The following is a 25,601-nucleotide window of genomic DNA, read 5'->3' on the forward strand; positions in this document are numbered from 1 at the left end:
CCAGAGAAGTGCAGACATGGAACCTGGACAAGAATGGGTTTCAGGGTAAAAAAAAAAAAAGGAACGGATACATACCACACATAAACAGCGTTGCACATAGTAAGTATGGATGTAACACAAAGCTGTAGACTAGTGAAGAAAAAGCAAGGTGTAAAAATATTTTAGAAAACATATAAAAATAGCCCCAGGCTTAGCCCTAATCCAAACAGGAGGAAGGAAAAGAGGTAGAAGAAACCCCACCACATCACAGCTCCCAGCAAAGCAGTTGGCAAGACACAGATGACACCTGCTGCTCCAGGAACACTGGCACTGTCAACCTCAGACCCCAGAGGGATGGCTGAAGGGTGAGCACAACACCAGCAAAGGGATACAGAGGAAGAGTATGACTATAAAAAACTGGATTACATTATTTTTTTTTTGTAGTAGATTTCCTTGTTTTTCTTTGTTTTCTATCATAAACTCTCACCTGACAGTTATTTGGTTCTTTGACTAGACTGTTAAGTTTTCTGTTTTACTACTAAGGAATTCTATGTAAAGGCTTCTCCTTCTCCTTCTCCTTCTCCTCCTCCTCCTCCTCCTCCTCCTTCTCCTCCTCCTTCTCCTTCTCCTTCTCCTTCTCCTTCTCCTTCTCCTTCTCCTTCTCCTTCTCCTTCTCCTTCTCCTTCTCCTTCTCCTTCTCCTTCTCCTTCTCCTTCTCTTCACCAAACTCATAACCAAAATGTGTGTGACATCAGTAATTGGAATGAAGGACGCATCTTTTGGAAATTTGGGCTGAACAAACTCTCTAAGGTCCCAGAGAGTATCTGGCACAGTCAGAAATAGAATCAAGATATCCTGTCTCCCAGTCTGGCACATTAACCACAGAACCACTCTTCCTGCCTTTGCTTTATTTATTACATTGAAATAATTATTATGCATACTGAGCTCTTTGAAAATACATTGCTATAAATACTAGAAAAGTGAGCACATTGTAATTTGAAGAATACTAGCTCCTTTTTGTTTTTCAGCACATCATTCAACCCATGGAGCCATTATGACAGACCTCAGGGAACTGTACTGTCATGACTCACGGTCCGATAATACACAATTTAGGGCACATCAGTGGAATGACAAAGCCAGGCGTTGCATAATAAAATGACAAAGGTGAGGCCTGCACAACCAAACAACATATTTCCTTTCTCTTAACACAGTGTGGACAGCTTACAGTGGGCAATATTTTATGTGCCGTAAACATAGTTCACCTGATGGTTAGTTTCTGAAGAAAAAGTAAACATGGAACCAGGACGTGCCATTCTTTCTCAGTCATTTTTTTGAGCACTTTCCTTCACTTTGATCTGACAGCTTTAACCCAAAGCGACCTTCACTTTTGTGGACGAGCTAACAACATATGTGAACTGATTTTTGTCCTCCAGGCAATTCTTACTGGTACAAAAACACTGACCACAGCAGAAAATAATCTCTGGAGAGGCAAAAGAGTAAGATGGTAGAGAAAGCCATATTAATGAAAAACAACAACAACAACAACAACAACAAAAAACAACTATGTCATGGGCTGAAAATGGTAAAGTCATGCAGGAAAGCCAGCACTCAGCATTGCTCCTATGGGATGATTTCTCAGAAGCTCTCAGGCCAGCCTTCTTCCAGAGCAATAAAATCCACAGGAGTAAAAGCTTCGCACAGACCAGAAAGTTTTACAGCAGCCCTGGCTCAAAGGGAGCCTCTCCAGCGGACTGTGGTCTATTCAGTCAGTGTAAAGCACTGCAATTCTGTACTCTGTATTTGTAAACTAAACTTATATATACTACTTTTTATGAAGTTGTAGCTGGAAACTATCAGTTTCCATTGTTATATGTGAGGACATAGAAGTACAGTGAGATTCGGTGGCTTGGCAATATTCATGATCTTTGAAATAGCACCAAAATCCCATCTGGTACACTAGCCAACTCCACATGGTGGAGTAGTTTAGATCCTGCTTTAAGGTAATTTTTTTTTTCAAGGTATTGGAGACTCTCTCTTGTGCAGTCGGCCTTTCCAAAACTCGGTACATCCTCATCTCAGGGGAGCTTCTGCCTCTTTCACAAAGCTTACCCCAGAAAGTTATAGTAGAAAAGGCCCCCATTTGGAGATGGCAAACCCTGTTAGGTCAGGCAACCACTGCTGGCTACGCCTGATTGAGACTAGATTTTATGAAGACTGGGATACTTCGATTTAGTTTATTTTTGTCCTTTAATTTCTTTCCTTCTCTGCGTGTCCTTGGTGGGCAAACTCTTACTGTTGCAAGTATTTTGCACAGAAAGAGAAAGGTGATGCGCTGCAAGAATTAAGTAGCATATTGATTAATCTTTCCTATATTTTTTTTTCATCCTTGATTTACCAGACGTTTTAAATTGAGCAGGAATGACATCTTTTGTGAAGCGGCTGGCAGTAGGCCAGTACTGGATGTCCTTGTAACCAGCACAAAGAAGCCTGCTTATGGCCCTAGATCCTAAACGGGGTTTGTTGAGGTGCTTCAGGTGCCTGAAATGCCACATATTAGTTGCAGGTGGACAACTTTAGAAACCAGCAGGCCCTTATTTTACTGTGTTATACACAATCACTCATTCTTGGTGACTTGATCTGCGAGGCGCACCATGCGCGCTGCCTCAGCCGAGGAGCTCCGGGGGCTGTGGGGCCGCAAGGCCGGGGCTCCCCGGAGTGGGGACCGGGGGGTAAAAAGGGGGGACACCCCGCTACCCGGGGGGCTCCCCTTCGACCCCAGCCGTGAGGGAAGGAGGCTGCGGGTCCCCCTTTTTGCCTCAGCCGGGCACCTTCGCCTCGCCCGCCCCCTCACCGGGCCGCAGCGCGGCGTCTGCGTGCCGGGGGGGGGCCATGGCCAGCCCGGCGCCGCCGCAGCCCTGCTAGCACCGCCGGCCGCCCCGGCCCCGGCCCCGGCCCCGGCCCCGGCATGCCGACCGGGGCCCGCCTCGGCACGGCGCTGAGGATGTCCCTGCAGCGCAAATCCTCCAAGATCCACTCCTCGGCCGGTGAGGGGAGAATGGGGGCGAGGCGGGGCTGGAGGTTGGGGGGCGGAGGAAGGAGCGAGGGGAGCCCTGGGGGGGGGATGGCGTCTCCATAGCCCCGCCGCCGCCGCCTCCTTCCCGGCTCTTCCAGCCCCTATCGGGGCTTTGCGGTGGTCCTCGGGGGCTCGGCAGCCGCCTTCAGGCCGGGGGAAGCCCCCCCCCGAGCCCGGTGGGAGCCGGGCAGGGGGCGGCGGAGCCCCGGGGGGCGGCCCCGGGGGGCTTCGAGTGCCCCCCTGAGGAGCTGGCTCAGGAGGTGCAGGGGGAGCAAAAGCGCTGCCCCTGGTGGTTTAGGGGTACATGGGCACAAAGGGAGCTTGCAAGGTGAAATTCTGGGCCTGGCACCGTGTCTGAGGGGCCAAGGTGCCTGCAGAATCGCCACTGTGACCCTGCAGCGTGTCCTGAGCCCTCTGCTCTGCTCAGAGCACCCTGGGGGCACGTACAGGATCGCTTCTGGATGGCACTGGGCTGGAAGGAGCCCTGCAGCCTCTGCTGCCTGCCCAGCCCATCGAACCGGGCTGGAGGTAGTTCGAAGGAGAAGCCCTTTGGCTCCCCTGCACAGCCCTGTTTCTCCGCTGTGTTCTCCTATTTGGCCTTGCTGGTCGCAAGGACAGGACCTCAGGGACCTCCGCAGAGCTGCTGAAGTAAGCAGGGCAGTAAGCAGCGAGGTGTGTAATTGTAATGCTGCCTCACAGGACACGGTAAGGTTTCAGTCTGGGATTTGGCACCTGACCAAGCTTTATGCGTCTTCAGTGTAAGACGTTCGGGTGGAAACAGCCCCAGTTCAGCAGATGGCTCTGTCCAGCGGCTGGGATTGTGTCCAGTTGTGCAGTCTGACCGAAATCTTCTCCTGCTGTGTCAGGGAGGCTCCTTTCCCCAGAGCTGCAGTTCAGCAGGTTAATTTGCAGCCTCGTGTTTGGAGTCCCAACCTAGGCGTACTTACCTGTAACCAGCCCTCGAAAAGATACCCAGGTGCACAACGCTTGGCAGTCGGAGAATGCTTGGCTTGAACGTGGGACACACAGCGAGTTTAAGCTTCAACTTCTGTAAATCATTCTTGGGGATCTAGGTGGCTCAGTTGCACCTCAGGCATGTCTGTGTGCCTGAGTCATAGTGGATCTTCTAATTATCTGTAACCAGCTTCAGACTTTCACATGTACCCTACTTTTCACGTAAGAGAAATATGAATTAGACGATACTTTGAAGAACGATAGGGGTTGCTGGTTAGCATTGCTGTCACTGCTTCTCAGTTGTTGGACAATGAGTTTTGTATTTCACATTTTGAATATTTTTTGTGAAGGATAACAGAGGATAACCTTATAGGGGTGTATATTCTATCTATACAAGTTCACATAATACAGGTTTGTGTAACTTAACACATGGTTTATTAATGGAGATGATGGTGGTCGGCTACCTGTGGGCTGCCTCTTAGCACGAGTGTCCTGCCTGTCCCCTGTCATCAGCAGTCAGACAGTTGCATGGTCACCCAGCAGAGTGCTGATGTGGCTCTGTACCAGTCTGTGTGATCCCAAATGGCAGCAGGAAACGGGCAACGCAGGAGTGCTCTGTTTGTTCCTGTGTCCTGCAGTCTGCTGTCTGCGTGGACTGAACAGGCTCTCACGAGAGGCTCTGTGCTGGGTGAAACCAGCTGCCAAGGACACATTTGGAGACTGAAAATCCATTCAGATATGGGTGTGTGATGGCACTGCAAAATCTGAAGGCCTTCCCTGAGCTGAATGGTGTGAAGAGGGATAGGTCACCCTTTCGTCATCCTCAGTAAGGGTCAAGTAACCTCGTTGTAATCCACTGCAGTTCCCTTCGCACAACATTTGTGAATATTCTGCCTGCTTTCCTTTTCTAAAAAGATGCTTCCTGCTTTAAACAGTTGTAGCTTGTTTGCTAGTCCTGTTTACTTTACCGAGAGTTTTAGTGATCTGAAAATATTAGCTTTCAGCTTGAGTCACAGAGATTTCTCTTCGTGCTGTGTCAGGCATTTCGGGAGCTTATGGATGTACTTCAGCCAAGAGGAGCTGTACCTCAGTGACGGTCCGATGATGTCTTTCCACGTCAAATCCAGTTGTGATGTTCTACCCTCTTGTGTTTTGTAGCATTGCTTCCACATCTACTTAAACAGGATAAAATGTAATTAGTATACTTAGTATACTGAGTTTTAAACCTGCTTAGCAGTGGTACAGAGGTCTTTGTAGAAAACCAGATGAGGTGAAAAGGAGAAATTAGAGATGGCGAGTCACCTCCTGCCACTCAAATGATCAGTCCTCTGCTTTTTTATGCATTTGCTCATTAATCGATTTCTTTTTTTGCTTTGTACAACTAAATCTCTTTATTGCTGTAATGTAGTACCAGCTGGGCTAAATTGATTAGATTTAAATTATTCTCCAAGAAGTCTCCAGCTCTTTGCTGTTGGAACCACAGACATCAAAGCCTAACCTGTTCTTCTCTTTCCTGTCTCCTTAAGTCACTAAAAATAAGCAACTGTCAATAGCACATCGGATAATTACACAGTAGCATTTTTATTTTTAGGGCAAAAAATGTTGAATTCCAACTTTAGATGGATTGAAGGTACAAATGCTCCTGATGTCATTTACTGCGGTCTTTTGCAACGTCTCAGAGCTGCGCATCAGCAAGGAGGGATCATTTCGGTGCAGAGGTTGGCCCTGAGTCTTCTCCCAGGGCATGAGGAACGGGAATGTAAACAGCATTTCGTGGTGCGAGACCATACTCCTTGTATGCCTTTTCTATCTACATTTACTCTTAAATATTTGCTGCTATTCTGTGCTGCGCATTTGGTTTTAAGAGCAGAAGGCTCCTAGAGCCTTACTCCCCTCTGGTTGTAAAGGATCCCTCTTTGTCAGAGGAATGTCTGCGTAAGCTGCAGTCTCTTTGGGCTAGCCCATACTTTTGTGTTGTGATAACATCTTCCCGTGAGTGAAGCGTTGGGAAGCGTCCCATGGAGCGGTTGTAATTGCACAAAGGCAGTTGTGTTTTGCTCAAAGCTTTCACCTGTAGTCGTTTACAGGGCAAAAGCCCTGCTCTGCTGTGGGAGGGAGACCTGGCAGTTGTAGGGGCGCTGAGCTGAGAGGTTCAGGGCCCAGCAAAAGCATTTCAAGACCATGAAAATGAAAAGGAGCACCCGACACATCTGGCAAGACTGCTGTAAGAACAGTATCGGTACACGGAAATTGTAGCCTGCGATGAGATGTTTTTCCAGGTGAGGGCTAAAGTATGTGTGTGTTTCTGTAAATGTGTGCTGGTAATTACCTATCAGCATTACTGAATTCCCCTTTCTTTTCACTGGTGTCTAACTGGCACCTAACAGTATAATGTGCAGCTTACTCAATCACATCAAAGGCCCAACCCTATTTTCACAAGCATCACTAACAATTACGCCTTTTGAGCAGGATGGCATCACAATAAGCCTCATGTTCTATGTTACTGCGCTTTTATATGAGCACAAAGCGGGGTCTGCTCAAGCCGAGCGAGCTCTCGGTCAGGCGTGAGCTGAGCTGGTGGCAACGACAGGGCTAACTCAAGGCCAACCCCGCTCCTGGTGGCTTGGGTAATGCGCTTAGAGCTTGTCCAGCTGTTAAACCTAGTTTGGGTCAGGATAGGAGGGAATTTAAAATACTTCTGCTTATGACACTGAGTTAGAAAAGGATGTTGAATGCACAGTTTCTGTGGACTAACTTCATGTATAGGCAAGGGCCTGAGTGTGGTGGCAGTAGAAACATGTCTTGTGAAGAGAGAGGTGAGATTATGAAGAAACATGAAAGATCAAACTGCTCAGATGAAGGGGGACACAGTTATTTAGGAGCTAAACAGATTTAGCTAACCTTTGGTTTTATGAGTTAATGTGTATTAAATAAAAAGAAGTAGTTCAACCCTACCGTGTAGCCAGTAGTCTTTTATTTGACTGCAGTCACAACTCCATTGAAAACAGACACACACACTGCCTCTTCGGCTAACTACTTCTTCATTCCCTGCTTCACTTTCTCCATACAGGACTTTAGTTCCAGATTTTAGCTCCCTAGCAGTATCTGCACCTGGTATACTGCCCTGTGCAGGATGAGTCAGTGTCTTTCTTGTTTTCTGGGTGGATCTAAAGGTGCTGACCTGCCCTTCTGATGTAGCAGTGGTGCTGTGGTAATTGCATGCAGGATTACGTGAGCGTAACGTGAGAGTGGTGTGGTTGCAGGGAAGCCAGCCTGCCTGCTCACGTTCCTGGAATATCCCAAAGGCAATGAAACTGCACCTGCTGAATATAAGAACAGTTGTTAAACAATGCTTTAGCTTTGCCATAAGGGTTGAGTACGGTCTTGATCTTACCACTCTCTAGTGGTTTCTACATGGAAACCTCAGGCTTCAGAAGCAGTGCTGTTTTAAAGCAGTTATTTTTTCTCAGTAATTACCTCTTCTTCCCTCCCCAACAAGTTCCAAGCTGACAGCTCTCATTGACTGCACGTGGAGTTTGGAACGGTCACCTGAACATTGATGCTGCCACCTCAAAACGATCCCTCTTTGTACCAATTAGTTACCATGTCACACAACTTCTTCATTGTAGTGAAGACTTGCTGAGAGCCCAACAAACAACCACATCAGCCATTTCTGCTTTTCTGGAAGGTATTCAGGTGATGCTCCATAGACCTGCTACGTGGTGATGCTCTCAGCCGGCTCATTTCCCTTTCACCTTTCTTCTTGGAGCCGTCAGGTACACCCTCTAAGTAATCTTTGAATCAGAGGACTGATGTCCTACTTGCAAAGTGGTACTCTAGACGCCTGTGTTAGCTTTATTACTCTATTACATTGCCATCTCATATTTGTTTTCTTGTACCGTGTTGCACTGTGGCACATTCAAATTAGTTTGTATTCACACAAATATCAAAATGTCTGCTACTGATGGTACGTGCAGAGCCTGACGGCTGACAGGTTCTATTAAGGGATGGTCAATCACAAAATCTTTCTTGTAGCTAGTAGAGCAGAACAATATATGAGATGTCGAAAAGGCAGCTGACATCTCTGCAGCAACAGCTTTCTGCTTCTGGGACAGTCATTAATTAAGTTTGGCTTGGCCTTTTCATCAACATAAATGTTCTCCTTTCAGTCTGCTATCTTTCTAGCTGAGCCTGTTGGAGCAATGGCAGGTACATGAGACATGAGCTCTGAAAGCTTCAGATAACCAATTCTCAGCTGGCACACTGAAAGGCTAACTTGTGAGAGGTTGTTGACATGGTGGGAGATCGAGGGGGGAAAAAAATGAAATTTTTCTGAAAATAAAAGTAAAATTGTCTTAATGTTTTTCATTAAAAGTTGCAAAATAAAAAATGAAATATCAATACTGACAGCTTCTTATTAGAACAAGTGTTTCAGTATTTGTTAGGAAAGCTTTCACAACTCTGATTAGCATTTCTGCCACCTTTCCATAAGGAATTCTGTCTACTAGAGAAGTTCCTGGGCAGTTTCTTTCCTGTATAAAGAAATGGAGAATCCCAAGCAGTACTGTCTATCTTTAATATATTTCCACTTCTTTCCACCCTGACAAAGGATATTTTTATTATTTTCTGTTCTATTTAACAACTTCAAAGCTGTTGCCCTGGGGTATCCCTGCAAAGTACAAGTGAATGCGATCTCGCCTTCCATTTGACTAAAAGGGAAGAGCCACGATGGGGTCAGACCTGTAATTTATAATCAATCCTACAAAATGGGACAGTTTATCTCAGCCACAGGTTTTGTCTGACAAACCTACCTTATTTTAGAGTGGTGTAAATCAGGAGTAGCACAACTGAAGTCAGTGTATAGGCTCTATCAGGAATATAATAAAACTTACTGGAAGGTCTCGCTTGATCTTTAACTCCTAATCTCTTGAATGCAGGCAACCCAAGCCATTAATTTGATTTCATTAGACAGGTAGGCAGCTATAAAGAGTGAAAGCAGAGGGGTTTATCTCCTGACAGTAATGCCACCCTTCCTCACTTGCTGTTTTGAATAGAAGGAGGGCTCAGGCTTTATCTCCTGCTGCCCCAGCACTGCTCTGCCTCAAGCACTGTGGAGGGAACCGAACATCCTGTGCCTAGGAGCGTCCAGCCCAGCGGTTGTGAAAAGGATGAATGAATCGAGTACCCCAGGCTTTTGTGTGCCTTTCAATACTTCAGGCAAATGTCACCTTATCATGACTTAATAGGTGCAGTTTGTTTGGAAAAGGCTCGGTGAAGTTCCTGCTCGATGCCTTTGAGTGTTCAGCACTCCAGGTGCTGGATATGGGATGAAATGCACAAACCTCAGCCCTTGTTTTGAAGAGGGACAGAAGGAGAGGAATTACAGTTTGCAGATGTGACCCAGCCTGAGGAGAGGACCTCTCTGCCTGAAGAGCAGCGTCCGTTCACCGGGCACTCCTTAGCTGCAATCCTGACCCTTGCTGGAGTTTGCCCACCATCTTCAGCAAGTGAAAAGGTTCTCACCCTCTGGTTGTGATGGATGTAATTTTATTCACAAGTCTGATATTTGCTTACCCGTTCTTTTAAAAGATTTTTATCGCTATAAATCTTCATTAGGATACCAAGAGGGAGCGATTGGTCTTCAGAAAGAGAAAGGAGCGTCTAAAAAGATCTGAAAGATTTCAGATGAAAGAGTTGATTGCTTACAGAGAAAACAAAAAGATTTGTGGGGTTGGGGTCCGAATTAAGACACTTCAGAAAAGTGCCATTATTGGTAAATTTATTAGCATGCAGATCTGCAAATTAACTCAGTGAAACTTAATTTAGGTACGTTCCAACGTGAGAAACTGGAGTTGGACCCCATTTCAGGGCTTTGTATTACAGCGTTTAGCTCCTGCAGTAAGAATTAAGCTACATTTTATCTCAGTGGCTGTTTTGGTTATGATGAAGCTCTTCAGGACTACAGATGCCATTTCAGTTTGGCCAATACTTCTATATCTATCGTTTTGCAGTATTTTGATGTTTTACTTACGAGCTACCAAATGCAAGCTTTTGTCAGCCTAGCTATCGTTTAAACAATGAAGTTTCCATACACATAAAGAGAGAGAATTATTTCAACTGTGTGATGGTGCTGGTGCAGGAACAAACTTTCAGACATTTAGTCTGAAAGCTAGAAGCCAGTTCCTAAATATCAGACAACTGTTCAGAATGGCTTACAAATAGGACTATTAGGAAAGAAATGTAGCTTGTTCCCATAACTGAATTTGTTTGGTATGTGTAAAGGTTGATGAAACAAGCATTTGGAATAGGAGAATCTGAACTTTTAAACAAGTGTTTGCTTCTAGGTCTTTGTTTTTAAACACCAAGTAGAACCAGGAACTGTGGGCAGAAAATAGTCTCTTGAGACATTGGTCTCTCTGGGAGCAGGTTGTAAAATAGCACCAGCATTTAATATCTGCCTTCCTCTGAATGATAACAACCATCAAACAGAGCATATCCCAGCACCTCCTTTTCACTGTGCTGGGATTCGGATGATCTGTGATGTCTGCTGTCACCTGAGCTTCAGATTCATTTCTCACTCAAAGATGACCATGGTTGTCCAAAGTAGTCTGAAGTTATAGAAGAAAATGTCTGTCCTTACAAACTGTACTACTTTAATGACAGAAAAAAGACAGAGAGCTCGTGCCTTTCCATTTTTTTAGTGTGCAGGATCATAGGATATCTGCAAAATCCCAGGTCCTACAGTAGCCCCAAGGAGGTCTCTTCAGTTCCTTCCTCCACAGGAGCAGGACAAGGCAGTGTGTTATGTCTCACATTAGGCTCACCTTTTGGTTTTCTTTTGTTCCTGTCTAAGGTGAGGCCTCATCACCAACTAAGTGCCGTCTCCATTAATGCTGGTTACCCACCCACTATAGTTCTGGTAGGATTTTGAGTTCGATTCAAAGGGCTGCACCTAGCAGAGGAGAGAGCAGGAGATGTTCCAAGCCTGAGCAGCAGGAGAGACCTTGATGATCCCAAATTTTCACTGTCAAAACACCCGAGGCCCTGAAGGGGGGGGAAATTCTGCAGTCCTGACCACTGGGCAGGATGAGCTGTGATGCCTGCTGACACCTGAGTTTCAGATTCATTTCTCACTCAAAGATGACCAATAATTGCTTTGGGAAATAGTAAATAGTGCATAAAGGCAATATTTTGGAATAATAATTGGAGTGCGTCAAATTGTTGGCCTTCCTGTTGATTACCTAAAACACATGGAGTACGTTTTTGTGTTGTTGATTTATTTTTTTTTTAACCCAAATCCCAAAGAGACCATTAAACAAGCCAGGAATAAATCTGCTGCAATAATAGGTCTGATATGATTTTGTTGAGACAGTGCAGATTAGCATTAGTGTAAAAACAGGATGGGATTTAAATAATTCCCTACTCCTTTTGGTACTTTGGCTCATTAGTCAGGTTTCCAGGCTCTGTGTGCTGGGTGCTGTGTGCTTCTGCTGGGATTGCTGCTGTTCAAAGAGCCTTGAAACTGCGCTGTCAGGGTGTCAGCGGAATCTCCTATGTACAGAGATGCCTGGAAAACAGAATCAAAACTTAACCTTACACCTTTTTTTTTCCTGTCCCTGTAGCAGATAGTGCACAGGGTTTAGAGGAACAGGTAGAAGGATCCCCGTGGCGTCCTGATAGTCTGCATATCTCCTCTGGAGTCTGTTAATTACTCCCATTTTCACATTGAAAATGTTGAGCACTAAGTCTGGCATTCCCTATTCTTAAAAATCTTCATCTCCTTGCAGATCTCTAAAGATAACCTGTTATTAAATGCCTTTTTTTAAAATTTATTTTTAATTGTAATGTCCTTTTTCAGGCACCAGACTCTTTGCATGCAGCCATCCTGCTGAATTTCTGCCTCGTCCTGTTAGGAGTTACAAATCCAATCAGTGCCTGGGTTATGCCCACGGAGGAGGTGAGGGGGTTTGGTTCGTGTCCCTGTGGCCCAGTTCACATCCAGAGAGGGCAGATGGTACACACAGAGCGTGTGCTGCCGCTAATTAAGGAGCAGGCTTCTGCAAACAGCCATCCTTATTGCAAGCAGAATTAACGAAGTGCACAAACTGCCATTCAGTAATAAAATATGATAAATAATAAAATAATATAAAATAGCTGCACAGCGTTTGTATGGTGCTGGGGGGATAAAAGGTGGTATAGGAAAAGGTTTCTTGAGACAGATGGGCTCTCAGGTGTCAGTATTTTTCATAGCTGCTCTTTGGCTTTGGTGGTATCAGACATCACGAAACCACGTCCACGTGGATGTTCTGGAAAAGACAACCAGAGCACGACCTTTTGTTTAATCCTTTACATCTTCTAAAGGCTTATTTTTACAAGGGCATTTTATAAGCTGCATTTTTGTAGCCTTTTCACTGTATTTCTTATTGTTAAAATTACTTCTTAACAACAATCCCACTCCTCCATAAACAATTCTAGTAAGGAAATTGCTATGTCAGTTCCTACAGACGAAAATTTGAGACAAGTGATTAACAACTTAGAGAAGGGGGGAGGGAAATCCTACATTAAGAAGATTGGCAGTCCTTCCGTCACTGTGCTGTGACTGAGGCTGGAGCCAAAAATAGAGCTGGATTAACAGAAGAAAAGCAAGTCACTAAAACTAAGGTCAAAGCAAAAAAAAAAAAAATACTGAAGTGCCTCAAGATTGCCTCATATGCCAAAAGCTAGGAAGAGCTATTTAAAGAGCTTTCCTAATATATACACCTGTGAAAATCAGTTCACAATGTGAGAAAATCAGTTCACAGTGTGAGGAAAGAAGACTTAAATAATAAAAAGCCAATTAAGAGATCAAGGACCAAGCTGTAAAATATGAGAGAAAATTATAATTGCCTTTTGTGGTTGCTCACATAGACATTAATATGGGTGTTATTACAAGTAAATTAAAAAATAAGCTGTAGAGCATGCCAGAATAACATCAGTGCTTACAAAAGTAAGGGAATGGTAAAAATAAGTTATCTGAAAACTCTCATTCTGGCAGGGTGACACAGGAACCCCCAAAGCTAAATCAGTTCTGCCTGAAAGCAAAAAGCAAGCCTAACGAGATGTAAGCTCTGCCTGCTGCTAATTATTACCGCTCAGTGTGTAGTAATGAGCCCCAGCACCCTAATTTGTAGGCTGAGAGAAGCTACTGCACACAGATGAGACTTTAAAAGAGGAAAAAGGAAGCAGAAAGTCACATCTGTAGAGGTTTTTGTGTGATAGGCTGTAACATTTAGGAGGCTTGCTCTTTTTTAGCTTTGATATTCAGGCAGGTGAATTTGGGGGGAGGAGGAAACTAAAGCTATAAGAAATTCTTGTTATAATATTCACAACTTTCAGTTTTAGATGGGGTAGAAATTGATAGTTTGTCAGTTTTATTTTCCTTTTCAGTGTAGAAAAGATGAAAGTATGTTTTCATGGCAGGAATGTGATAGGACTTAAAAATATCAGAGTTACAGCTGTGTGGTAGGAGCCAACTTCAAGACAAAAATTGTGCTTCATGTGCTACAGAGACCCCTTCTTGCTTGTTAGGGGTAGGTACATAGGTACAGATATATGTATCTATATATTGGGGGGACAGGAATGACTATTCGCCTTTCAAAGGATGTTTTTTCATTTCCCTCATGGTAGAGGGAGAAACTTCAGAAACCTCTGCCTGATCCAGGAGCAGACACAGCTCAGCACTGTCTGAAAGCTACTTGAAACTGCCCAAAGGCGTTTAGGACCTGTCCTGAACTCTATCTTGAACCCATTTACTGTACTTAACAGAACAGAAGAGCAGGGTGGCTGAAGTCTAGCTGATCAGATTGTTTTAGGAATGACACTGCGGTGCTCTCTGCATACAAATGACTGTGCTGTCATTGGAAATGCAGTCAGGTAGGTGGTGGTACACAGCTTTAAGCACTGGGTTGTTTGTTTGGGTCTTCTTCCCTTTCCTCCCCAGGGCTACTTGGCCGTGAAAAACTCCTCCAAGTGAGCACATGAGTCAGAAGCATAATTTCCTCTAAATCCACAGTGCAGTAGCAGATAATTAAATATTGAGGAGGCCTGTGATTCTCATCTCTGCTCGCTCCGTAGCAGTTTGAATAAAACAGCGTGTGCCCATCGCAGCCAGGGACTGGCATGTCTGAAGGCTGAGAGATGATGCAGTACAAACGTACGTAATCCTCAGCAGTGATGGAATAGGGCAAGCTGAGCCCAGATCTGCTGGAAAACAAACCTGAAGTGCTTTGGCAGTGACGGGCGCTGTGTGGTCATACCCCAGCTGGTGCAGTCAGCATCACTGCTGAAATCTCGTTCACCTTCTCCAGGCTGTAGCAGCTCAGGATGCACACTGCAGGCTTCCTAGAACAGCCTGTAGGGTATCTTTTAAAACTCATCCCATACAGATGCTACAGGCAAGAGAGCTGTTTGGGGTGGAGGGAGCAACACCAGCATGAGAAATCTAGGCTGGGCTTTGGGGGAAAACTTCTCTAGCTCTACTTACAATGCAGGACTCCAGCATGAGAGCAGCAGGGGGATAGCAGTACTTAGTACTGCAGTATTAAAGCAACCAATAACTGTATTTTTCACATAGCGTGCATCAAAGGGAAGGATCCACATAAGTTTCTAGCTCAATAAGCTTGCTTTCATCCCTGATCCGATCTCCTGACCATGGCTGTAGAGCAGAGATAAGACTGGCTGATAGCAGCAACCCCCCTTATCTGCCAGTAGGGCTCTTTCCTGCAGCAGGGGGCAGGCAGAGGCGTGTGCTGGTAGCTTTTCTCTTGTCCTTGGTTAAACAAACTGCTGTTAGATTTTTTCCTGTTTTGGAAGTCTGCCTTCTACATCCATTAAGCTTAAAAATAAACTTCTCCTACTCAAGGTTATTACTAAGCTAACGTTCACAAGTCTGCCTTGAGGTTTGTGCAGATGTATGTCTTCCTTAAGCTGTCTCTAACTCCATTAGCTGTCTTCTGGTTTTGTTAGCCCTTAGTGATGCAGATAAGTTGTGAGCAACACAGGATGTTCGGCACTGGATTCCTCATCTGGTGCGTAAGGCTGAGAGCACAGGAACTACTCTTCCAAGCCCCAAATATCCTGCAGCATTTGTATATCCTGCAGCATTTTTTCTTGGGAGGTGGTTTCAGTCAGGTCTCCAAATCCTCTGGAGAGTGCCAGATAGTGAAGAGGGCTGTTAATTCTCACATCAGCATAGATAACTTCTGTTTCATGGTCCCATAGAGGGCAGAAAATGCATGTTAGTGACAAAAAATGAATCTCTGAGAAATGTGCTACCTCCCTGCATGCCCTCATCGTATTGTGATGGTGATGTAGAACAGCAGTCACTTGGCAGCATACCTGTTGCTCCTAGAGCTCTGAAAGAGCCTGAAATTATTCAGCTTCTGTCTATAGTCACCCCGATGTTGTCCACTCTGCATTGATGTTATTATTCCTTGGTTTTTCCTGCTGGAGCAGAGCAGCGGGGCTGCTCCTAGCTCTGGGGTGCAGTGGAGAGCTCTGCACACACACTGAATGACCCCTCCACCTCGTTAGGATTGCTTGGCAGTCCTTGGTCCGATGGTGGATGGCTAAAATGGTGTCTGATGAACAGGACAGCATTGATCCTGTCCTTGCATCGCTCCAGACTTCACCACAATTGGTAGGTATCACATTAGCAAAAGGTGCTTACGAGTTAAATATTTTTAAGAACGTGATAGCCTGATTTCTTTATTAGCTTCTACAATAGGCATTTACAAAGATGCTGTTTTCTGCAAGGCTGCTGCATAAGGCAGCTGAAAGTAGATTGCAATTAGTGGCAATGAATTAGTTGCCAATTTCCTCCCCTAAATGTTTCCATTAGCAGTCCCACTAACAGTGGTAGTGAACCTTTAATGAATACAGTAAGCCGCATAACCCACACAAGCCTGCCTGTCTTGAGAGGTGGTAATGGTACCACGCAGTCGGGTTTTCCATCTGATTTACAAAGTATTTTATCGGTATCTTGGTTTGCTTTTACTTCTAAAGATGTTCCTTCAATGAGGAGAATAGGGAATGGGGTTGTTGTCCCCTTTTCTTTTGTATCCACGTGGTTCTGTGTTAAGCACACTTGAAGGAAGGCTAAAGTGATGCAGTAGTAAGGGAATTTACTTTTACAGCGTGTTGTTTTCAGTGCAACACTCAATCCTTAGAACTTAGCACAATGCTGGAGTACCCTCTTGGGCAAGATGAGTGCCTTGCAAAGGCGTTTTAGTGGCTTGTGCAAGCAGTGAAGCACCTCCACATTGCAGGCAGGATCTGCTCCATGGTCATCCAAATGCATGTCTAAGTATCTACGATGATTAAGCTGTGTAAGACTGTACTGAATAGCAGGCCCATCGTCGAACAGAGGCAGGATCAGGTAAAGTTAAACCTTGTTTCTGCAATAGCTGAGCCAAAATGAACTCTGGAGGCTCCTGATCTTTACTTCCTGCATGTGATCCTTCCCTGTTACAGACTCATAGCATCACGGAATGGATTGGGTTGGAAGGGAGCTTAAAGCCCACCCAGTTCCAACCCCCTGCCATGGGCAGGGACACCTCCCACCACACCAGGTTGCCCAAAGCCCCATCCAGCCTGGCCTTGAGCACCTCCAGGGATGGGGCATCCACAGCTTCTCTGGGCAGCCTGTGCCAGGGCCTCATCACCCTCTGAGGGAAGAATTTCTTCCTTATACCTGATGTAAGCTTCCCCTCTTTTAGTTTCAAGCCTCCTTGCTCTATCACTCCAGTCCCTGACAGAGTCCCTCCCCAGCTTTCCCGTAGCCCCCTTTAGGCACTGGCAGGCTGCTGTAAGGTCTCCCTGGAGCCTTCTCTCCTCCAGGCTGAACAACCCCAGCTCCCTCAGCCTGTCCTCATAGAAAAGGTGCTCCAGCCCCCTGATCATCCTCGTTGCCCTCCTCTGGACTCGCTCTAACATGTTCTTGCCCTTCTTGTGCTGGGGGCCCCAGATCTGAACGCAGGGCTCCAGGAGGGGTCTCACAAGAGCAGAGCCGAGGGGCACAATGCCCTCCCTCACCCCTCTGGCCATGCTGCTGTTGATGCAGCCCAAGGTACAGTTGGCTTTCTGGGCTGCAAGTGCACATTGCTGGCTCATGTTGAGCTTTTCATCTACAAACACCCCCAGGTCCTTCTCCTCAGGGCTGCTCTTCATCCCTTCTGGGCTTTCTTCAGCAGTTCTGGATCTCCTCTCTGGTAGCTGACACCAGCTTTCCCCAAGACCTGCTGTCAGACTGTTCATCTGTAGATGCCAGACGGCAACTACCCTCGCCTTTCAGGCTGCCTGCTTGCATGTTCCTCAGCTTCTTCAAAGCCATCCTTTTTGCTGTGTGGAGTTTCTGTCACTCCGCCAGCCCCCAGACCTTTCCTGAAGGGCCTCAGCCCTGCACCAAACCCGTCCTGAGAAACCTGCCAGGCTGAGGCCGTGCATGGCCTTGTGCTTAACCTCCAGCTCGCCATCTTCGGGCCTGTAGCTTCCATTTGGGTGTTGGCTGAGGGCTCTAGGTTAGGCCCTGTGCTCTTCTTAGGCATGAGCTGACAAGGGATGTAGCTGCCTTCAGGGTTAGTGCAGTGGCCTTGAGTTTTATAAGCAATTTCTGTACAGTGTCTCAGCACGCAGATGGCTTCTCTGGCCTGTTAGAGGGCTTCAGGGCAGGTGTGGGCCAAATGCTACTGCCCCAGGGCATGAGGAAGGCTTTTCTTCCCTCTATCCCATTGACTCTGAGCAGATTTTGTTGAAGTCCTTTCCCCTGCATGGCAATCCTCAGTTCTCGCTTCTGGAAATAGCGAACTGAATTGACTCTGTAGTGTTGTTGACATGAGGTAATGTAATGTGTAAATAAATGCAAGAAGCTGTAATGACTTCAAGCTACTTAAACTGGAATGACTTTAACAAGGTAAATACTTCTGCCTGTTTTTATTCCATAGGTTATTAAGAACAGAAGGATGGAATAAACAAGTGTTCTTTTATTGATGGTGCTTCATTATTTGCAGGTACTTCATCTTCTTTATCTGCATCAATATTTCAGCTTTCTAAAGTGGAAAGCTTATTTAATATGGAAGCAATGCTTTTGGGACAAAAGCATTGACAAGTGAATCACAAGGTATATATTTATTATATATATATATATATATATATATATATATAAAGTCATGCTTCCTCAGCTTATGTTTTGGAGGTTCCCAGGATGGTAGTAGAGCACAAGGTAGATGTCAGGGTAATGGTTCGCTGTAACTGCTCACTAATATTTTTAAATAATAGATGTACCTAGGCATCACTCCTCTTTACTTAAAGGCTTGGTTTCTGTGACTGGTGTTATGTTAACTTAGTCCATGTTAATGTAAGTGAAGATGAGAGCTGTGTGTGGATCTGGAGGCAATTCCAGCTGGCTGACACTGAGTCAAAAGTTGGTTGTCCACCTAGTGAAATCTAAATTTGTTCGTGCTGCAAGCTTTTTTTTCCTAGAGTGATTGTAAATGCGTATTTGAAGAGCTGTATTCTGGTAGTCCTGGGTGTCTTTATGCTTCCATAAATGCAGTGATCACAGATGAAATCAACCGATTAAGCTGTACTTCTGGTATACACAGCAGGGTGGTCTTGCAGTACAAGCACAGAAGTGGCTTTGAAGTTGCAACTAGCTCATGTATTTCATCACATGATATGTTGGCACTACGGGGGTGGACATACTGGCAGTGAGCATGGATGTGGTCCTGCTTCTCCTCAGTTTCAAGACTGGAAGGCTGCTGGAGAGCTTGCAGAGCAGAGCTTCACCATGTAAGAGCAGTTAATGGCCAGAGAAGGCAGGGACAGACATTAGTGTAGGAATGTGGGTGAGCATTATCCTATCTCAGGTTAAAGATAAAACTGGTTTGTTGCTTTGCTGTTGCTCATTGAATTGTTCTTTGTGGAGCTGAAAGCACTTTGTAAACAGCAAGGGCATTTTTTTCCACACGCAGGTAGTATCAACATAAGCTGGTAAGAAATGCAGCTTTATGGGGAGTTTCTCTTCCTTTACAAGCTGGGTGATTTTTATTTATTTTTTTATTTTTCTAAAGAAGTTTTCTAAGATGTTACCTGCCCTTAAATATGCATAGATGGGACTGTGTTTCCTGTGTGACGGGAAGGCCCAGGCGCTGGCCTTGACCAAGTCCAAATTCATTCCCAGTTCTGGTGGATACAGGGCTGATACCAGCACGGGGAGGGTAGATGTGCCAAGCCTTATCACGCAGTTTTCCATTGCCACTGTGGCAGTTTATCTTTGCAGAAGACCCACAGGCTTTTTGCTTTCTTACAGGCAGGACTCCCAACAGCATCAGGTTTCTTTTCCCGGGCTGTGCGTGCTACGTGGCTAGATGAATGAAGTGAGCATTGGTGTCTGCAACAAAAGGAGATCAAAGCAAAGACAGCTTGCCCTGAAGTCATAGCTATTGCGTGAAGCTCTGAAAGCCAGATCTGCTTTATCACATCTGTAGCTTCTGGTTATCAGATTTGACTGCTTTGTTTAGAGAGCAAAGGGCCGGAGGGAGAGCTTCCTGCAGAAAGAAGTGGAGGTGAGATGAGGGAAGAGGATGGTATGACTCCAGCAGGAGGTGTGAATGGTGAGAGATGAGGCAATTTTTGTCTCCTTCAGCTGAAACCTGGCAGTTCTGGGTGCAGTCTGAATCCTCACTTGCACTGGGACGAGAGTGATGTGTAAAAGCAACGAGGTTTAAACGTGGTTTGCAACGTATAGCTGGTGTTGCCCATTATAGAGAAGCCTGTGGTACAGGAACAGGGTTTCCATCATGCTTATTTTTCTCAAACTCTGTTCTCAAAAGTTGCAATGCAATGTTTTGTGATAACCTCGAATACAAAATTAGTTTGCAAGCGTCCTTCTCCTGTTGAATGCGGCTGAAATGGCTGCAGGGGAACAGAAAAGCTGACTTTGAGTCAGGCCTGCTATAAACCCAAAAGATGCTGAGCAGATGGCAGCAGGTGCCTTAATCTCTAGGAGAAGGATGGGTCATAAAACAGGGGGCAGCTCAACATGGCTGTCTGTTCAGGCTCCTGTTTTACGTTGGGAAACCAATTCCCATTTCACTTCTTTACCTCCCACCTTTTGAAAAGAAAGCAATGTGCCAAGTAATTCTTACAGACCAAAGGTTTTGTGGAGATGGGGAATATAAAAGCCTCCTTTAGAGGGTTACTAGATTTTAATAAATATCGTGTTTAGAGATTTTATTTTATAACATCAGCTGAGTCCTCTGTAGATGTTGTGGCAATATGCGCTCTGGTGCACAATTAGTACGTATAATTAAAAAAAATATTCAATTTTTCCATTTCCAAACAAATAATAATCCATAAACAGATGAATTGACCGATTCATCATGGGAGACATTAATCTTACTCAAACACCAGCAGAGCGCAGAACAGGAGACTGGAAATTGATTTTTTTTCCCTCATATTTATCCTGCGTGTGTTTGCATGCATGTGCTTGCTGTTCCCTGACTTGAGGCATGCTGTCAGTAACCTGGGGGTTGTTTGATTAAAAATTATCTGGAAATTGAAAATCCTCGTACGAAATGACTCGAGGTTACGCTACGCTCTCCCTGTGTGCTGAGCTGCTCGGCAAATTAATTCCCTTTCCAGTCCGTGGTATGGACCAGGAATCTCTGATTATACAAGCCGGGGAAATAAGCTTGTAAAATAAACCCTCCAGGTAGTGTTTTGTTAATAACAAGTGCCTGCTGGAGGACTCCTCTTCCTGAAGCTGGGTCCAAGTGCTGCCTGGTGGCTCCTTGAGTAGCTGCTTTGTACAAATCTTGGAGGGAGAAATACCAGAGGGAGACTAAGAGCAGGCTTCTCAATTTGAAGGCCCAGCTAAGAGCAAACAGCCAGAAATTGGTGATGCCTGACTATTTGGCTGGGGATAGGTATTCAGGTGCAAGTAGCTAAAGCTTTTAATCCCCTGGAGCCCTGGTTTTGGCTGGGATAGAGTTAATTTTCTTCCTAGTAGCTGCTGCGGAGCCGTGTTTTGGGTTTAGGCTGAGCAATGCTGATAACACCCTGGTGTTTTAGTTCTTGCAGGGCAGTGTTTGCGCAGAGCCAAGGCCCTGCAGCTCCTGGTGCTGCCCTGCCAGCGAGGTACCTGGGGGTGCTCAGGGAGCTGGGAGGGGACAGCCAGGAGCTGGCCGAGGGGACATCTCACACCGTGTGGCCTCATGGTCAGCAATAAAACTCGGGGGGAAGCTGGATGAGGGGCTGCTGTTGTTTGGGACGGGCTGGTGGTGAGCAATTGCGAAGTGCATCTCTTGCTTTTATTCTTCCCTTGCATCTTTTTTTCCTTATGAATCTGTCCTTATCTCAACCCACAAGTGCCCATGCTTTTACCTTTCTGATTCTCTCCCCAGCCCTATTGGGAGGAGGTGGGTGAGAGACTGTGGTGGGGAGCTGCCGGCTGGGTTAAGCCACAGCCCTGCTCGTGATCACTTGAAATGCATCTGAAAACTTGGTCCCGTGATTGGGAAAGCTGAACTTGAACCTCTGGGGTTTGATCTACCAGTAAACTTAAATCACTGTAATATTTTGTGTGACAAACATTGACACTGAGCAGCAGGAGAAGTGTTAAATAATGTAATTAGGTGCTCCCCCCACCCATTTTCTCTGTTCTGAGACAGCTGCTGGGGCTCTCTGACCCCCCTGGAAGGAACTAGCAGGTAAGCTCATTCTGGATGGGGCTGTGACATGCAATAGGTGGAGAACTTCCCAGTGCATCCCAGCACAACCCCTGTGGGTTTCAGCTGTGCTGAATCTATCCTGAAATTACTCCGACACAGGCTTGCTAACGGTATGTGACCCAAATGCCACTGATATTTCTGTTGTAAGGTACTCAGGGTCCAAATGGCTTCATAACAAAGACAATTAGTTAAACAGAGCTGTAAAGAATAATTCCCGAGTCTTAACTCTTGTAGCAGACAGCGATTTATTCCTAATAATTGCTAACTAGTATGGTTTGTGGCCAGTACTCAGGGAGTCACCGGAGCAGGAATAAATGCACTTAAGCCGGTTTTGTGGCACTCCTTCTGGCTTGTGGTCCTTCTCATTGGCTTGCCAGAAACTTGGCTTATTTCCTTCCTTTTCCACAGTGAAGTGCCAGGAGTGAAGAGGGACTGAAGTGCTCGCTTTATGACTTTCTGTTCACTTGGGGAACCAGCTGTGCTGCTGGCGGCGTGCCCTGCAGAGGGTTTCCAGGGCTGTGCTGTGTTTTGTGCTGCCCCTTGTACTGCCTGGGCAAAGCGAAGATGCACAGCTCACCAGCAGTTTGTGGAGATGGATTTAAGTGGTTCCTCCACGTGGAATGAAGGTTTGGAGGGCTCAGCATGCTGTGAAGTGGTTGTGAGTTTCAGGACAGGGGCATGGGAGTAGTAGATCTGGGCTTGAATTATGTTCAGCAGCTTAAACTCCGTGGAGTCCTTGTAAGAAAACTACAAATAAGAGAAAACAGTTGACATACTCATTAACTTACTCATCATATATTTAACTTCAAAACATTTAAAATAAGGACAGCAGTGAAGCTTTGGGTATCACTCCAGCTAGTGAGGTTCTTTTTTGTTTAGGGACTGAGCAGCCAGCAGAGCTAGGTGAGTTGCAGCCTCTGCAAGTTTTGGTGTTTAGGAGACAGTGGCAGCAGCACTGCTGGTAGGTGCAGTAACCTCTGCTCCAGCACGTTTGGCACCTCTCAGAGAAACTCAGGCTGCCTTAAGGAGCACAGCATGGGAAATGGAGAGTGGGAGGGGAAGAGGCCAGCATTCTGCTGGGATAAGAATCACCCATTAGAAGTTTCCCTAAGGATATCAGGATGTGTACCAAAAATAGACTAGCCTCTGTGTTTCAGTAAGGCCCCAATAAGCTCTTATGGTCGCAAATGGCACGACTGTTTTTAATACAGCCTCTCACAGTGAACCAGCTGCTGGCTGCTAGCTGCTTCTCTTAAGAGCCCTAAGGCAGGGAGGCACAAGAGCAGTGGGAATTGCAGCAGAGCTGTGCCCGGTTCCCAGCAGAATTTCCCAGTAACTTTCCATTTTATATGGCCTCGCTTGAGTTCGTACCCAGTGTGCTTTATCCGAGCGTATACAATATTCCTGAGGAGACCTAAGTGCTGCTCCCAACTCTGTGACATTTCAGCGACTGTAGTCATTGCAGTGATAGCTGTGTATGCAGGGGTGTTGTGCAGTTCCCCAGGAACACATTGAACTAAAACTTTTGGTCTTTCAGATGGTGTGGGCAGCCCAGCTGAGGATCACGTGTAGACTCGTGTTTGTGGAGTGCCACAGCCGTGCTGGTCAGGAGGTTAAAGCTTTCTTGCCCTGAAGAAATATTAGGATGCTTTACATCTTAAGACAAGGTCAAAGCACTCCCAAACATAAAACATGGCTCGTAAATTACCCCATGTTTTATAATGAAATCCTGTAAGGGACGTGGTTGGTTTTGCAGGGAACCAGGGCCAGGGGAGGACTAAAACCTGCTCGAATTCTTGGGGCTGGGTTTCTGGGAAACCGAAGAGCTCAGAAATTATTTAAGTACTGTCATCTACTGGGTTCCTTCAGTACCTAAACATTTAATGGTATTTGACTCAAAGACTAGCTGAATTTTGTAAATGGCATGTCTGATGTATTGATCTCAGAGATAGGGATGCTGGAAGTGACTGGAAAGGGCCTGGGCCCTGTTAGCTGAGGGAGATCTCTGGTGCTGCCAAAGGGCTGCGCAGCTCTCACTGACCTCAACCCTTTGTGCCAAATGCCCTGGCTGCAAAAAAGGAGACGTCTTTTGGGGGCCAGGCAGACTGAGACTGAATTAAATCTCTGATGGTGGTGGTTAGAGGTTTTCTTGTGGTGTGCTTCTGCTGGTGACTGTCTGAAATATCTGCGGTTGCCTCCTGCTTCGTTAGTAAATCCAGCTGTGCAGTCCTGGCTTATTCTAGCATGTCCTGATTGTATGGGTAATCACAAGGTCGCTCTGGGAGCTGATAGCAGTGTAATTCTGCAGCTGATCTGGTATTTAGTTACTCGCTGGGGTTGTTAGTAAGTTTGTTCGAGTGAGGAATTACCTTTCTGTTCTGTTTGCAAGCATGATTTTTTTTATCAAGTCCTTACAGTTCTTTAATGTCCCCAATAAATGGGATACTGAGTGAATACTAAGCAGGTAAAAGGTTGGTGTGGCTGCGTACACTAATTTAAGCTTATTTTCAAGTCTGCTGTTTTACCAGAGACTCAGAAGGACTTCTACTTCACTGAATTATCACTAACCTTCATGCAGTGACATCTGTCAGGACCGAACTTTGTTTTCAGAGTTAAAACAAATTCCAACTGCTTCAACTTCATGATACTTCAGCCCAGCTGCATGTTGGGGCTCTAGCACAATTTCCAGGTAGCACAGGGGGAAATGAACCTGCACTGCAAAACAATTGAGCTGAGATAGCAGAGAACCCTGAAAACACGACCCTCTTAATATAAAGGGAAAACGAGAAGATAAGGTGTATGTTGTTTTTTTACAGAGCAAAAACGAAGTCCCCAAGCCATCATTTTAAAATGTAATGATGTTTTACAAACAAAGCATCATTAAACTTTTTTTAACTGACTCACTCTTTCAGTTCCTGGAGCTGACAGCGCTGCCTGGCTGATACTCAGCATTATCCATGGAAGGATTTCCCGTAATAAAAAGCAGTATTGATACAAGGCAGTGCACTGCTGGTGGTAAACGTGCCAACAGTACTAGCCTAAAAGACTGCTGCCTTTTCTCGAGTGTACCATGCAGATGGTTTATTTGTCCCCTACTTGTTCTGAGTAATGCTGAGGGGGTAGGTGTGAGCCACCAAGGGATGTCTCAGAGGTTTAGCAACAGATAAATTCAGAGGGAATTTGAGCTGGAGCACTTTGCCTGATTAGGAATGCTGGGCACTTTAGGTGGAGGAACATGAATTTTGTTTTCTACTTTTATTCTAGAATGATTTTGGAGTAGTTGCAAGAGTCCCAGAGGCTAATGGCAAGTATAGGCTGAGGTACCCTTTTGTTACTGATGTTCTTTGAAATAAAATGTACCAAGTCCGTGCCCATCTTCAGAACCACAAAATCAGTCAGTATAGAAAATGATAGCATGGGTAGGTCAGTCTCTGTCCCATCAAATACAGATACTTCTCAGTCTATTATATCAAAGAAAAACTGTTATCTTGTGAGATTTGAAGTTATATCAGTGCAGCACAAGTATTTAGTTAAGGCTTTTTGTCTTTGAAAAGAAATAACATGACAAAGGTGAGCGATCGAACTATATCCTCATATAATCCTGTATTTTGATCATGTGTTCTTTACAGCAGTTTTTTTCTGCCCCAAATACACACATCAGGCTTACAGGTACACACACACCAGGCAAGAGCTCCATCTATGTAAGCAGCAGCTACTAAGCTGAGAAAAATCTGAAGGAAGCTTCATTAGGGAGCATGAGGTACAATTTCTGCTGCTTTTTGTTTAAAAAAAATAGTAACAATTTGGCTAACTTCACCCAGAACGAT

The 25,601-nt window shown here is 45.4% G+C and overlaps 1 protein-coding gene across 1 annotated transcript in view; it reads left to right on the forward strand.

Moving 5' to 3' along the window:
- The first annotated feature begins 2,927 nt into the window (after positions 1-2,927).
- The window catches only part of ATP8A2 (ATPase phospholipid transporting 8A2), a 316,126-nt gene continuing 293,452 nt past the window's right edge, over positions 2,928-25,601 (forward strand). Inside the window, exon 1 of the mRNA XM_032208014.1 lies at positions 2,928-3,023. Coding sequence (XP_032063905.1) covers positions 2,945-3,023 — 79 coding nt within the window. The 5' untranslated portion in view covers positions 2,928-2,944. The remainder of the gene's footprint in view (positions 3,024-25,601) is intronic.

Source organism: Aythya fuligula, chromosome 1, assembly GCF_009819795.1.
Source record: "Aythya fuligula isolate bAytFul2 chromosome 1, bAytFul2.pri, whole genome shotgun sequence".
Lineage (NCBI taxonomy): Eukaryota > Metazoa > Chordata > Aves > Anseriformes > Anatidae > Aythya > Aythya fuligula.